A 16,899-nucleotide genomic window follows, 5' to 3' on the forward strand; every position below is an offset into this window, starting at 1 on the left:
CTGCCTTACAGCACCGCTAAACCTAAGATATATAAGCTGACTTCTAATAATCACAAATATTTATGTAATAGATCCAAAAGTTTATCATGAGAGAAGATATTTGTCAGAGCAGTAACTAGACTTTTTGGTGCCCTGTGCCAGGAAGAGCATTGCCCCCCCCCCCCCCCAATTTTGCAAATACAGAGAATAGGGAGTTAACACACCCAAAAAAGGATATGGCCTCATGGGGAAGGGCCAGGGAAGAGATAGGAGAGGCCAGGAGATGCTGAGGATAAAAGAGGAAGCTGCAAGTGAGAATGACAATTAACAGAAAATTAACAGGCCCAAACAGCGCCCCCTGCATTGAGGTGCCCTGTGCAATGGCACTGGTCGCACTACCCTAGTTACGGCCCTGATATTTGTGATACAGTTGTGATGGTTTGGGTAGATATTCTCCTACACATATCAGATGACAGGGGGTCTGGTCTGGGCAGTAGCACCATGCGGGCACCCTATGCAGTGCGTCCAAGTCACTTTTGCTAAGATGGAGAGATACCCAACAGTCCTGTTCGCGGATAATATCTGCACATGGGCGCAAGTGTATGCCTCTATTTGTGCTCTTGGGTCTCTGCCACCCCGGGGGATAAAAGGATGTCCATGCCGAGCAAAGTTTGGAAGCTTATAAGTCAAAAACTTTCACCTGTGTGGCAGGTCACTTAAGATCACTTCCCAGTCTCCGCCCTGAAACGCCCAGGGATCCCAAACCTCTTCTCAAGTTTCCCAAGCTCCGCTATAACAGTTCAGGTTTTAAGGATATCCATGCTTGAGCACAGGTGACTTAATTAGTACCTCTATCAGTGGCGTCACGAGGGAGGTGCAGGCCGCACCCGGGTGTCACCCTCAGCGGGTGCTGCAGTGTGACATTCTCCGGCAGCACTCGGCTCCAGTCATAGAAGAGGAACAGACAGCCCAGGACCCGGGGGCAGCCCAGGATCTCCAGTGATGCTGGGCTGCCCCCAGAGTGATGTTATCGGGGACCCCCCCTGTGAGACCACACCCCCTTATTTTAGACTACGTCCCTTTTTCGGATCAGCACTGTGTCCACCTATGAAGCAGATCCAGAATATCAAACATCTCAAGTTATGTCAGGGCTTCGGAAAAATATGTTGTGATTTTTCATATCTATAATTGTTATTAGTAGCCTTTGTGTAGGTTTAGCCTTAGGTTTCAGGGTCCTATAAGGAGAGACACTTAATGGCCACCTGATAAAAAATTTAAATGAATACTGTCATGGGTTGAGATTTTGTTAACGTTATTTTAATTTTAAATAATAATTTTGAAAGATAATTTTTAAACTATAGAGCTAACTTTACACGCTCATCTCACCACCAGCTTATTGTCTCTGTTGGAAATAATACAAAAGGGTAAATGTCAAAATGGCTTCTGGTTTGTAAGTATTTTCTGTTTTTTCTTTTAGTCCTTATTTTTGGGTTGTAAGTGTTTTATGTTTTTTTTTCTTTTTAGTCCTTATTTCTGGTTGGAAGTATTTTATGTTTTTTTTCCTTTAGTCCTTATTTCTGGTTGGAAGTATTTTATGTTTTTTTCTTTTAGTCCTTATAAAATACTTACAAACCAGAAATAAGGACTAAAAGGAAAAAAACAAAATACTTACAAACCAGAAATGTTTTTTTCCTTTTAGTCCTTATTTCTGGTTTGTAAGTATTTTATGTTTTTTCCTTTTAGTCCTTATTTCTGGTTTGTAAGTATTTTATGCTTTTTTCTTTTAGTCCTTATTGTAAGACCAGTTTTGGCCTTTGTGTTCATTTATTGTGTCTGGGTAGACACTGGGTTTAATAAGCTGGGTACACACTGGGTGATATATCGGCCGTTCAATCAAACGGCCGATATATATCGCGAGCGAGTCGGTGGGTGGGTGTCTACCCCCTGTTATGTCTGTAGGCTATTCCATGTGATGGAATAGGACATTTGGGTAAATTTAAAATTTAAGTCCCATTCCATGAATAATGTTGAATAATGAATGTACAACTTTCTCTTTCGTTTATCATAAATTAGTTAAAGCTTAAAGTTGATTCTAGTAAAATAAAAGTAAAAATAAAAGTTAGAAATTGTTGCAAAAAAAAATTGCAATGTACTTGTGACAAAGGTAAAAAGTAATATTGAAAAGATACCATATAATTGCACAAAAAATTGGATTTAAAGCACCAATAAAAAAATCAATGGAATAAAAAGTACAAATAGTGAAGTGGATTGGTGCTAAAAAGACAAATAAATATTCCAATAATTACCTGAATAACCCGGGACATGTGTTAAAAATGTAAACATTTTATTACATAAAAAAATTACAAAGATAAAAAATACTTTCATATAATTCAAATAAATACAATGGACAAAAAAAGGGGTGATCCCTCAGCCTCTCACCATAAGTGGCTGCTACAGTGGGCTAATGCCAACAGAGCAAAAGGGTGCCGGGCTAGGTAGCTCGGCACCACCACAGAAAGTGTGTAAGTCCATACCTGAAGAAGGGCTTATTGGAACCCGAAGCCTTTAGGACTCACACACTTTCTGCAGTGGTGCCGAGCTACCTAGCCCAGTACCCTCTTGCTCTTTTGGCATTAGCCCACTGCAGAGTCGATGGCCACCCCTAAGACATAACACATCTGCTCTGCCGCACAACAGGTGGGCGACATATCTGCAGATATATCGGCGTGTCTGGCTGTGTGTACGGGCGGTCAGCTGACCACCCATACACTTGCTGCATGGACGGTGACTGACAGCTCAACTGGATGGGCATTTGTGATGTCAGGGAGCCCATATCGAGTGGCCCATCGGCAAATCTGTATAGCTTACCTGATTGGCCGCTGTGTCGGTAGATCCGTCGGCACAGTGTGTAGCCAGCTTTAGAGTAGCGACTTTGTGAGCATGGTGTGGTCCTGTACTGCGTTTGGGAGGACACAGATATCTCCACTGTGGCATTTGTACAAATGTATTTATGATCACAGTTAAAGAGAGAAGTCACTGTCATTTTTGTTCATTATTTGCTGCATGTGTAGAACAAATATTACCCTTCATTTACATATTTAGCTACTCTAATTATATCCCTAATCACACAAACAGTTTGTAAGGGACTTTATAAATGATCCCTTGGAACTGCTACATGAATCACTTTGCGGGTTAATTTACAGGACGGTATAAGTATCAGAACATGTTATTTTACATTACAATAGGCCTGCATCAGATATGGCATTTGAATTGGTTCTCCTTCTTTAAAAATAATACAAACACACACACAGTATATCAAAGTGCTGTTTATACCAATATTTTCCTTCCACCGAACTCTTCACTGATAGCATTACTATATAGAAAAACATATCACAAGAACATTTTATTTGGGGGGGATCAGAAGAGGGACATTATTTGGCAGAACACAGGTTGGCTGTTTTGGAAATCATTTTTATAAGTTACAACTATTTCCAGTTACTTCAAGTTGGATATTCACTGTAATTAAATCATGCAACTAATATATTTATGTTTCATATGAAAGAGAATCTTAGTATTCTTTAAGGTACTGGCAAACATATATACGTTTACATGTTTGCAATAGTTCAAAAGTTTGCAGTTCGCAAACTGAGAGACGATCTATGTTCTGACTTGGAAAACGTAGTAAGCCGTACAGTGGATTCCCAGCTTGCTAATAAGAAGAAATAGAATTTTCTATATTTTATTTTCTGTAAACCTATTGAGACATGTTTCTTTGCAAAGCTTATTTATGAAAATTGCAATATGCCTTTTTATATTGTATTGCGCCATATTGGTACGAGTCTATATCCTAACATACAGGTTACACCAATAGTGACACTGTTGCAATCATATGCTGGAAAGAGTTTGATGAAAGGAGGTCCGGCTGTATTGTATAAACATTACGTGTCATTTTCGGCTGCTCTGTAAACTTTTTTTTTACTTAGTTTTAGTAGGAGCCAATCGGATTTTGCAAAGACAGCACAATTTTATTCCCAGAGTCTATCAACGTTTGCAACGGAAAAGTATAAAAAGTTGACACAATCAGCCTCCATCACACGTTACTGCAATAAGATATACAAACAGTAAAATACATAGTCCAAAAAAAAAAAGTTGGGGCCTGTTGAAGACAGCACCATAGAATAGTAATAAATAAATAATATGTAGACAGCACTAACCTATAAGAGACAAAAAGTGGCACAAGAACTAATTAGTATGTACGTGCTCTGACCTCCGCTCTCATTACACATCTAGTGTATGGAGTTACATCATTTTAGTAAGTAATGGTAAGCACAGATCGTGTAAAATATTTAACGAAAGTAGACTTTAGACATTTCACTTCACATATATATTGCATATGGAGGCCAGAGAGGTGTCGATGATGGTAACCAATTATACAAGCAGTAGCAGAAAGCTTTACACCACTCAGCTACAGCGCGGCATTGTATTGTCTTGTCTGATATGCGTCATGTAGCCCCATTGTCATTCATAGAGACACAGAAAGTTTCAGCCTTAATATCCATGTATCCATCCTGTATGCAAGACTATATAACAAGACATATATACTGTATATATTCTAAACAAGAAAACAGTGCTCAAAAGTCAAATACATAAACTCTTTAGTTTGCTGTGCAAGTAACAGACAACGTTTCAGATATAAGTAATCCTTCCTCAGGCTTTGAGAAATGTGCAGTACTAGATACCAATTTATTTTGCTTTCCTTACATAAATGAATAAACCCGCGTTCAGCCAACTTACTGACTGTCCCGGGAATGTCCAGGAGAATCCCAAAACTGTTGGTGATCTCCCAAACTCTCGGGAGAGTGTGACAGTGTCCCTGACTCCAGAGTGGTGGTGGGGGAACGACCGTGATGACACCGGACATACAATCATGCTCAACCAGTCTTGCCTACTTTACCGGAATGTCCAGGAGGCTTTTAGGATACTGGGAGAGAGGGTATGCAGTCGGGAAGCCGGCGGACCTAATCCCGACAGCCGGCTTCCCGACTGCTTAATCCCGGCGAGGGTTAAATGACCGGCATCTACATCTAGACGCCTGTCATTTTACCGATGCCGGAAGACCGGCGCCCGGCATCCCGATTGAAGTGATGCCGGGCGCAAATGCGAACAACTGCGGGGGGGGGTTGAGGGTTAGGTTTAGGGTTCCCAGGGGGGACTTAGGCTTAGGCACCCCCCCGGGAGGTTAGGTTTAGACTAGGGGGAGGGAGGGTTAGGGTTAGGCACTCCCGGGGGGACTTAGGGTAAGGCACCCCCTGGGGGACTTAGGGTTAGGCAGTGGGGAAGGGGGGGTTAGGTTTAGGCACTTAGAGGGGGGATTAGGATTAGGCACTGGGGAGGAAGGTTAGGGTTAGGCACCCTAAAGGAGGGTTAGGGTTAGGGTGGGGGAATAGGTTAGTGAATACTTACCTGGGGATGATCGGGATTTTCATCCTGTTCGGGCAGCCGCAGTCGGGATTTGAACCGCCGGCCAGGGGTCCGGTGGTAAATCATACCGATTCCGGGAGAGAGACCAGCCACTTTAATGCATGCTGCCGCAGATCTAATGGGTCTGCTCCTGTCCTCCCTTCCTCATTGTGTGTGCCTGCTTTTCCCGCATGAGAAGCGCACATCACATGATCTGCACATTTTCCTGGAAACTACTGTTTATTTAATATTGTGGCAGTTTGGGGGGGGTGAATAGGCCTGTTTAGTAAATGTTGCTCCTGTTTGCAGGCAGGGAGGACTATTTACTATACCTGGGTGTTAATGATATCAATTTGGGTCTGGTAGGGTGGGAAGGAGGCCTAGATGGTTCACATATTTTATGTACCGAACACCATTCCAGAATCCAGACAACCTGCTACTGAGTGTAAGACACCAGCAACAGCAAGTCTGAAAGCTGCAATTGCAGGTAGGAGCATGCAGGACAGTCTCTCGACTGTCATGAAGCTGGTGGGGCAGTCCCAATTTTCGGTGACTATCTTGCTCGGTGAGGACATTATCCACACTGTACGGACAGTAGGGAGGAATGTCCCATTCCCCATTTCTGTGCTGGTGAACTGCGAACTGCACGCACCTACAGCAACAGTAGGTGACCGTGTATTTGAATTGGATTGGAAAGGGGCTAGTCTTGCATGATAGCTGTGCCCACTAGTGGCTGACACCCTCTAAAAGCCATGTGTTTGTGGATCCACACGCTGCTTCCTAAACTGATGCAACGACACCAATTTAATACAACCTTGCCGTCCTCCCTTCAGTCCGGCTACACTATACCTTGTAATGGAGTTGCGTTCCTGTGTGCATCATTGCTCGCGGATCCTGGCCGTGGTGGGAATAACCATAAACAGGGCCCTTAGCTTCATTTAAGATCAACTTTGGAAAACTATAGTTATGCAGGTAAAATATATAGAAATCACAAATACTACCGAGTCCACTACTCAACTATATATTAGAATTGGTGTTGTATACATGACATTTACAGCATCACTTTATATTAACGTTAAAGGAAAATAGTAAACATGGATATTAGACTAAAGTAGCTCATTCTATAAAGAGTTACTTATTAATAAATCTTAGCCTAATATGGTCTTTGGCCCATTTTTACAAAATGTTGTTAGGTCGCCCCCCCCCGCGTAATATACATTGAAAATCCCCCCCTGACACGGACCAAATAAAATAAAAGAATCCACATTGACACTTGGCCAGCTGACATTGCATTTTACGTGACCTCGGACCCCCTACTATACCTTTCTTCTCCTCACATCCTGTGTCTGACTTCAGGGTGTGGCTGCTACTGTGCAGGGAATCCTTGGAATCTTCATTCTCATCCAGGATCCCAGCAAAGCTGATCTTCCTCTCATATCGGTGGCGGTCCATCTCTGGGTCCAGGCGTAGCCGGCAGGTCTCCAGGTCCTGAAGCGTCATAGAAGAGCATTAGAAGTCTGCCGCTCCATTACCTTTAAAACATCTCATGTGAAAATTCTCGTGTATAAATATCACTGCAAGTTATACATTTTAAAACAATTAGTAGAATTAGTAGAAACAAAAATCTGATTTTATGTTGGACATTATGCATTATATTGGACACAATTCTAAAAGTTCACGTGTTTGATGTACAGCAGCGTTCTTCAACCAGAGGATCATGGGAGTTGCGAGATGGATAGTCGCACCTTCCCTCGTCCTCTCATTCGAGGGCCATCCTCAATCCCATATCTCTCACTGGCACGTTGATGGAGGTAGTGAAGTTCTTCTCTCTCTTGCCTATACATTCTGTGTCCTACCCCCAGAGCTCTCTCTCTCTTTCTCCTTCTCCTCCTTTGAGGTCTACTCAATCGGCCTCTCTGCCCTATTCATCTTAATGTCTCAGTCATCTTCCGTCACGCAGGCTACTCCCCACAACTCCTAGGTAACTTTACTGCCTGGCTTACTTCTCTTCAATAACCTTCCATCCTGGGTGACTATACCATTCCACTTGACCTTTCTACAGAAGCTGCTACTTCCGGACTACTCTCCCTCTCTTCTTCTTTTTTTGTGAGTATTCTATCAACGTCCTCTTCCTCCCACTCCAGCAGTCACACCCTGGATACAGTCTACTATTGTGTCATCTCAGACTGCACTAACTTCGCTGACTCCCTATTATTTTCACTCGCTCTCCCAAGGTTACGCTTACCAAGCCCAACCTTGATGCCAATGACCCTGTTTTATTCTCGTCCTCACTGGATCTCTTCTCTCTCCTCTTTCAACCCACTCCTGCCCTGGCCAAGCAGTCTCCCTCTACAACACTGTACTTACCTTTGCCCTTGACTCTGTTACTCCGCGTGTTACTCTTAAACCCCCGTCTGTCTGCACCTCAAACCTGACATCCTAGGCTCACATACTACCTTCAGAAATGGTTCTAAACTGCTGAACAGTACGGGTTCATTTTAAATTAATTCTCTATCCTTAAAGTTCTGTCCTAACTCAGTTTCTCATCTCCTCCCAACCGTCCAATCCTCACTGGCTCTTCACCACCTTCAACTCCCTTCTTTGACCGTCCCCCCCGCACCTCCCTCACCCACTTTCCTCTCTGTCTTTGACTTTGCTAGCAACTTCACATTCAAGATTTATCATCTCTTCAACATGTCCCAATCTCAGTAGGACTCAGGCAAACAAGGATGCAGCTGGTGCAAATGCTGACGATAGAGACAGCGGTTGCTCCCGGGAGCGGATGGCTGGGGGTGGTGCTGTCGCATAAATGAGTCTGAATCAGCGCACCACCGGACATCTGCACAGGACTTCTGATTGCAGAAAGCAGCCAGAATTGCTACTGCATTAAGTGTAACTCAGAATCAGGCCTTATGTGTGCAAGTCATACGTGTATCACGTTCAGCCAATCATGCAGCTCACATTGCTGCATCACACTCTCTCTCTTCAGTTATAAGAAAGAGAAAGAGGGCCAAGTATAATATTATTTACTATCTAATGGGCACACATGTCCCTGCTGAGAACCAGATGTGTCTTCCTTCTGCTTACTGGGTAACGATACTATATATGGTCCTCTAGGAGTCTATGTACTAAGTCTTGGGAGAGAGATAAACTGGACGGAGATAAAGGGCCTGATTCAGACCCGCTCGCAAGCCAGTCGATGGTCGGCCATTGTGCACGCATGCGCAAGCCCCGGAGCGAGTGAGAAATCACTCGCTCCGGGGCACGCTACAAGACGGGGCGGCTGTCGTTGTTGAACAGGCGGGTCGGGGGGGTGGCTGCACAAAAGGAAGCGTTCCCTTAGGAACGCCTGCCACTTGTGGGCGGCCCTACTAACAGCACACGTGATGTCAGTAGTAAACTTCCTGCTCTATTAGAGCAGGAAGTTCACTGGGGCTTGCGGTGGACGAGACCCTACCACAAGGGTCTCGTCGCAAGCCCGATGGTTGCGATAATCGGGACCATCGCCAGGCCGCCCGCTAAAGCTGTGGGTGGCCTGGAGGCCGGGGTAAAAAAAACATGTCCGCCCTGATTCAGAGCGAGCGCCTCTGAATCAGGGCCAAAGTACCAGCCAATCAGCTCCTAACTGTCATTTTTCAAACACAGCCTGTAATGTGACAGGAGCTGAGTGGTTAGTACTTTATGTCCGTGCACTTTATCTCTCTCCAAAGCTTAGTACATTGACTCGGTTGTTTTATCTCCGCCCACGGTACGTCTCTGCAAGACTTAGTACATAGACCCCCTTACAACCTTACGTTAAGGAGTTATTATTATATCAAGTCTTGTGTATATTACAAGCTTAACTTCTAAAAGGGTTTTGGGGAAAAAAATGACCTACTTAAATTTTTTTGATTATCTATTTAGGCATTCATAGCCGTAAAACTGACCCTCATTAGAACTGCACATAACATATTGTTGAGAAGAATTGTGTATATAAGAATGTAAATTAAGCATAAGTATATGTGACTGAAATAACTGAAATTTTAGTACATAAGCAACATAAGTGAATACATCACTGAACATTACATATGAAAGTGACACAAAACAAATATCTGATAACTGATGATACTTTGCTATATTTCACCTACCACGAGAGGCTCGGCTCTAGGCCTCGGCAGGCACGGGAATGTCTCCCTTAAGAAAGTGGTGATTTCCAGAAGTAACTGACACGCTGACATCTTCAGCGCAAAAGGACAACCGCACTTGGTTGGGTTTACGGAACCTACAAATTGACATTTTTGGTAAAGAGAGCAGAGGATGCTCAGGTGTCAAGTAAAACATAAGCTACTTGTGACCGATATCGCCAGACAGCCACCAGGGATCAGTCATCAGAAGTCACAGTGGGGTCTAATAGATTAGACTTGAGATCCTGAGTAGGAAAATTGCAGCCTATCCAGGAAAAAAAAAGGAAATTTCCAACGAGAAAACTCTAAAATCAGATTTATGGGTCATTTCAATCTTCCAGATTGATCATGCAGATGATCATTGCAATGTCTATCTTAGCTTAGAGTAATACATAGGAATAGTTTATTTTATTGTAAATTAATTTAAAATTCTTATTTTGGTAAAATTAAACTTCCTTATGCCTCTATAGTAACAGATAAAGAAACCGATTACTAACATTTTTATTATACAATATTTCACCCCCTAAAGGAACCAAGACATTGACGATGTTTATGTCATTTAAAAAAAATGCAAGCGCTGAAGGCCTCATTCAAAAGTGGCTGCAAAAGTGCAGTCCAAATTGCTATTACGCATATGTAATTAAAGTTGTGCGTGCGTGTCTTGAGTTGCAGGCGTCTTAAGTTAGGTGCAACTTGAAATCTAGCGTATTGAGATGCCATCGCAAAGATATGGAACTTAAAAGACATATATTAAATATTTGGGGTAAATTTACTTAACATCGATTTTAATTGATTAAAAACTATCTACATCAATCAACATGGATGTTCTGTTTCAGGGGCTTTGTCACACATTTACTAAGAGACTATTGTTTTTATATTTAATTTTAAGTGTTAGTACAGATGGGCCCAGCTAGTTTGTTGCTCCATATGCCATGTAGCACGCCCTGCATCTTGCGCCACACGATACGTCTTGAGTTACGCCATTCAGTAAAATAACAACGCAACATACCGTGGCGCTGGAAAAAGTCATAGAATGTAATACAACATTTTGTCCACTAGGTGTCGCTTTTCCGAAAGTACACTACGCATGCGTCCGAATGCATTTTCTGTATCACCGCCCAATGATTGGCTGACAGAACCTGTGATTCGGTACACTATAGTACAGCGTTTTCGTTATGGAATCAGGGCTGTAGACGAATGTGTAATAAAGTTTTAAATCATTACAGTACAGTATGTGTGTGAGTCCGGTACTTTCAAAAAATATAACGGCAGCAGTGGTTTTACATTTCCATGGTTCGAATCTCACCACAGCCCAATATTATTTTGAAATCATGATTATTTTAGATTCATTCATCTAGATTTTTTTTTTATAAAGTACAGTGGTAGATCCATCTGCACGAATCGAGTTTCAGACGCACCCACAGGTGTTGGGGTTCAGGGACTCAAACGCAACCTCAGCTTTAAATAAGACCACATGATTTCCTGTTCAATAATGAAGGCACTACTTTGCTCCACAACTCCCCTGCACCCTGCGATGAAATAACCATACAGTTATGGGGTGCAGAGGCTCCAGTGACGTTTTTTAAGGGGCCCAAAGACGTTGCAGATGCACCTACTGCGTATTGGGATTCAGGGGCTCAGACAGGGGTCATATGCATGCACAGCTTTCAATTAGATGAATTATCCCTAAACCTAAAGAGAAATAATCATTCTGTGTCGACCATTTTTGTGTCAACTATTTTTGTGTCATCCTTTTGACCAAACCTTAACCATATAAGATTAATATCAATCTTAAAAATAATAACGCGTCGACCATATTTGTGTCGACCTTTTGACTAAACACTAACTAAAAAAATAATCATGTGACCATTTATGTGTCGACCTTTTGACCAAACCCTAACTGTAAAAAAAAAAAAAAAATTCAAAAATACACAAATAAAATTCATGACTAGTGTGGCCGGAGGCAGGCCACACGGGGTTAATGGCTGCCACAGCAGTGAAGGGGTTAACCCCCGTGCTGTGCTGTCATTTTTAAAAAGGCAGTGTAAAAGCACACTGCACATGGTTTATAATAAACTGTATTAAAGTATATATGTATTGCTGTAATGCACTGTAGATGATCTGCAATGCATTAGTGCATGAAGCAACGTATATTTAATAGACTATGCACTATATGGTTTACATGTATATTTTGTAGAGAAAATGCACTTCTTGAATATATGTCTGTATAAGACATGACCAGCCTCTATGTCTGCAGATACTAGATGCTGATTGTGATTCCCTTAGCAGGAGGTCTGATGAATAGGGTGACTGGAAGTTCTCTGTGTGAAGGTGTGAATGGTGTCATATAGCTAAACACTACATGTACAGAACTTCCTTTGAAAAGACAATCTGTTTTTAAGATCCTTTTGGATGTCACTGAATAGTGTTAAGGTTGGAAATGCCAAACTGATTGATACTTCCATTGATAAGGATGAATGTCATTTACCATTTCCTGTGAAATGTTATATCAACATTTTAGGAGACAGTATAATGTATGATAAATCAGTTGTGTTGGTGGATTAGGAAGGAGGATATTGAGAGACTCCTTTGAAATGTAATATGTTGTTAATTTATGTTTTCTGAGCTAGAATGATTTTCTAGAAGGAGCACAGGGTGGATTTGCCCCCCTGTGATGTTGTGTGTTAGAATGACATAAAAAGAGGGACTGTGAGCCCTGTATGTGTACAACCCTGTAACTTCTGTGAGGAGAAGACCTGCTGATAAGATTCCTGTATGTGGTACATCTTTGGAAATCCTGTGTCGAGGAGACCTGCTGAATGATTCCTGTAACATCTTGTATGCTGATATTCCCCTTCAATCTGAAGGGAGGGTCTTTTTTAAGACTTTGAGCAATAAACAACTTGCCTGACTTCAATTGTGCCTCAATCCTGCGACCAACAGAACACCAAACAGGAGGGGTGTCCGCAGTTAGTCAAACGCATACGCAGCAGAGGCGGTTCCAGGTGCCGACGTAGGAGTCTGAGGGTAACTAAAAAGCGGTTCCAAACGCCGATGGTAGAGTTTGGTGGTGGCAGCATCGTTAAACGCCCACGGCGCAGTGGGCGGAGTCAGTGACAGGCGGTCACTGACGGGAATTGGGAGTCCAAAAGCGCTAACCCGTGACCAGGGACGGCCCAGGCGAAAGGCGTCCGGTCACATCTGGTGGCATAGCGGTGGGATAATCCCAGGTGGCTTTTCGGTCACCCGACGAGAGAAGCTGAGTTACTCAGGAGAGGAGTAACTGCAGTTCAGGAGAACGCGCAGGATGACTGATAACAGTGGAATGGAGTTGCATCAGACGGAGGTGGAAAGTGCGGCCAGCGTAACAATGGACCCCCCTCAGAACGTGGTGAGAGCAACAATTCCCACTCCCTCTCGCAGCAGTTATCTCGCAGCATTCCCCAGCATGGCAGGGATCCCAACGAATGGATACCCTAGCGGATCGGCTAGCGGAATTGGGAGAAAGGGCAACGGAACAAGAACGTATGCTAATCATTCGGATGTGGCATGACGAGCGGGCACCACGGGCCGTGGTACCCCAAGCACCGTTGCAGACTGCTGTACTGGGATCAGATCGTATACAGTTTGCCAAGTTTGCAGACAGTGATGGGGACATTGATGGACATTTGCAAGTATTTGAAAGGACTTGTAAACTACACGATTTACCCAAGCAGGAGTGGGTCAGACACCTGGTGCCCACACTGCATGGAGAGGCCCTGGAGGCCTATCGAGGAGTGGCCACCGAGGACTGCGGTGACTATGACGAAGTCGTAAGGGCCCTCCTATAGCGATACTTTGTCACTCCTGAGTCCTACAGGAAAAAGTTCCGGGACTTGCCCAAGAACCCCACCAGCACCCATGAGCAGTTCGCCACCCAGCTGAGGCAGTACGTGGTGAAGTGGGTGAAGGGATCTGGTGCCACTACCTGGGACGCACTGATTGATCTGCTATGCCAAGAGCAGTTCTACCGCAGGTGCGCCCCAGAGGTGAAGGAGTGGGTGCTAGACCGGGAGCCACCCAGCTTAAAGATGGCGGCCCAGTTAGCGGACAAGTATGTGGCAATTCGGCCACAAGGGCAGAAGCGCCCGACTAGCAGCAGACCCCAAATCCGAGTGATGGAGCCCGACTTGCTTGCCAGACCTGGGGATGTGAGCCCAAAGAGACTGTTCCTACTCCAGATAGTCCACATCAACTGCACCAGAACAACCCAGCCCAGAGGAAAAGACCACAGCGGCTAGACAACTGCCAGCGCAGCTTACCACAGCATCAACCAGCCCAGAGGAAAATATTACAGCGGCTAAATCAGCACATCTACCCAGCATGCCTTTTGCCTCTGGTATGCCTACATCCCCTAGCAAAGCAGAGGATGTTGGTTCCGGCTCGTTGGATCCTGTGAGGGTGCCCAGTGATGCTCCTGTCCCTAGTGGTTTGCCAACTCCGGCGGTGAGTATGAATGACCACACTGACTTCCCTTTGACTGACCTCAACCAGACTGACCCTAGCGATCCCAACCCATATCCCCCTGTAGATTGTCCCTACTTAGAAGGAAGTGAGGGCCCCAGACAGGAGTTCAGGGAAGCTCAGCTTGCTGACCCATATCTGGAAGGCATATCGTGCCAAGCTGGCAGCGGCCTTTCAGGGTTAGCAGCAGTGAGTGTGACCTGGCGGGGAGGGTTAAGGTACAGGGTATCCAGGAAGGTAGAAGGGGATAGGCCAGTTAGGGAGCAACATCCCCTGCTTGTGCCAAGTAGATCAGGGAAGACATGCAGCCTACCCGTGGTGGATGTCACACAGAGTTCAGAGGCTGGTGATCTGTCCGCCATCACTATGGAACAGGTAGCGGACGAGGTGGTGAGAGGAGGCCTAGGTGACAGGGTAGGTCCCCTTAGTCATAGGTCGTTGGAGGAGGATGGTAGGGCAGGTCTGACAGGTAGTACAGACAGATGCCAGGTGGAGATAACAGAGGTGCAGTGCCCAGGGTATAGTGTGGGGGGAGACAGTGGTAGGCCCAGACCAACGGGGGTGGAGGCAACCGGAAACTGTCCCCGGCCCACAACCCCAAGACAGGTACTGACCTTAGAAACTGTAAGGCCCTACGTACGAGTTGTCCCTGACCTTAGTGCTGTAGTGACACCCCTTACAGAGTTGACCAGGGAGGGACTTCCCAAGTCAGTGGACTGGATACCCGCTTGTGAGTTGGCATTCCAGTCATTGAAGGAGGCTCTGATACCAGCTCCAGTGCAGATGGCGCAATTTCAGGACCAGGACATTGTGGTACGAACTAATGCGTCATTGCACGGACTGGGAACAGTACGGAGCCAGGAGGAGCCAGATGGGCAGGAACACCCTTTGGCTTGTTTGAGCAGGATACTGCCATGGTGGGAGGTGGGGTATGCCACAATTGGAACACAGTGGTTGGCAATTGTTTGGGCATTGGACCACCTTCGGCACTATGTGTGCGACTGGCCCCCCAAAAGGGAAACTGACAGACTGTTGTGGTGGAGCCTTGGACTTCAGTGTGACTATTTTGACATTGCGCACCGACAAGGAAAGGCCCATTGCAATATGGATGAACTGTCAAGGCCGGAGCCGAAGCCCCCCAGGTAGTTTCCCTTAACGCCCCCAAGAGACTGCGGGACCAGGAGCCAAATCGTTGGGACATGGCCCTCTGGTAGCCCGCTTGAGGGGGGGGGGGAGAAGTGTGGTCGGAGGCAGGCCACACGGGGTTAATGGCTGCCACAGCAGTGAAGGGGTTAACCCCTGTGCTGTGCCATCATTAAAAGGGCAGTGTAAAAGCACACTGCACATGGTTTATAATAAACTGTATTAAAGTATATATGTATTGCTGTAATGCACTGTAGATGATCTGCAATGCATTAGTGCATGAAGCAACGTATATTTAATAGACTATGCACTATATGGTTTACATGTATATTTTGTAGAGAAAATGCACTTCTTGAATATATGTCTGTATAAGACATGACCAGCCTCTATGTCTGCACATGCTAGATGCTGATTGTGATTCCCTTAGCAGGAGGTCTGATGAATAGGGTGACTGGAAGTTCTCTGTGTGAAGGTGTGAATGGTGTCATATATATAGCCAAACACTACATGTACAGAACTTCCTTTGAAAAGACAATCTGTTTTTAAGATCCTTTTGGATGTCACTGAATAGTGTTAAGGTTGGAAATGCCAAACTGATTGATACTTCCATTGATAAGGATGAATGTCATTTACCATTTCCTGTGAAATGTTATATCAACATTTTAGGAGACAGTATAATGTATGATAAATCAGTTGTGTTGGTGGATTAGGAAGGAGGATATTGAGAGACTCCTTTGAAATGTAATATGTTGTTAATTTATGTTTTCTGAGCTAGAATGATTGGCTAGAAGGAGCACAGGGTGGATTTGCCCCCCTGTGATGTTGTGTGTTAGAATGACATAAAAAGAGGGACTGTGAGCCCTGTATGTGTACAACCCTGTAACTTCTGTGAGGAGAAGACCTGCTGATAAGATTCCTGTATGTGGTACATCTTTGGAAATCCTGTGTCGAGGAGACCTGCTGAAAGATTCCTGTAACATCTTGTATGCTGATATTCCCCTTCAATCTGAAGGGAGGGTCTTTTTTAAGACTTTGAGCAATAAACAACTTGCCTGACTTCAATTGTGCCTCAATCCTGCGACCAACAGAATTGCGCAAAACGCTATTCCGTTCTCCTGCTGTTCTGGGTAAGAGCTCCGTGTCTCCAAGTTCAAGCCCTCTGCCAGCTACCGTGCAGACCTGGTCCATTGCGAGGGATCAGGTGGGAACAGCCGACACCAAACAGGAGGGGTGTCCGCAGTTAGTCAAACGCATACGCAGCAGAGGCGGTTCCAGGTGCCGACGTAGGAGTCTGAGGGTAACTAAAAAGCGGTTCCAAACGCTGATGGTACAGTTTGGTGGTGGCAGCATCGTTAAACGCCCACGGCGCAGTGGGCGGAGTCAGTGACAGGCGGTCACTGACGGGAATTGGGAGTCCAAAAGCGCTAACCCGTGACCAGGCGAAAGGCGTCCGGTCACAACTGTGCTCTCCACCCACCCGCTGCCGTTCTTCCTTTAAGCTTAGGTGGAGGGCGCAGTGAAGGAAGGGCCGGAAGGGGAGCACGGGACGGCGCTGGGTGCCTAGATACCTACAGAGGATGAGGGAAGGTAAACACAGTGACGTACACTGTAATCATGAAGTTTATTTGTGTGTTGTGGTAGGGGAAATGCA

The 16,899-nt window shown here is 44.9% G+C and overlaps 1 protein-coding gene across 17 annotated transcripts in view; it reads right to left on the reverse strand.

Annotated features, from left to right (window-relative positions):
• Window positions 1–16,899, reverse strand: part of UNC80 (unc-80 subunit of NALCN channel complex) — a 240,601-nt gene that overhangs the window by 137,561 nt on the left and 86,141 nt on the right. For all 17 annotated transcript variants that reach the window (XM_088474107.1, XM_088474108.1, XM_088474104.1 and 14 more), the window contains 2 exons: window positions 9,567–9,700; window positions 6,762–6,927 (listed from right to left, as the gene is read on the reverse strand). In XM_088474107.1, coding sequence (XP_088330233.1) covers window positions 6,762–6,927; window positions 9,567–9,700 — 300 coding nt within the window. The remainder of the gene's footprint in view (window positions 1–6,761; window positions 6,928–9,566; window positions 9,701–16,899) is intronic.

Source organism: Taudactylus pleione, unplaced genomic scaffold (genome assembly GCF_031769625.1).
Source record: "Taudactylus pleione unplaced genomic scaffold, aTauple2 ptg000147l, whole genome shotgun sequence".
Lineage (NCBI taxonomy): Eukaryota > Metazoa > Chordata > Amphibia > Anura > Myobatrachidae > Taudactylus > Taudactylus pleione.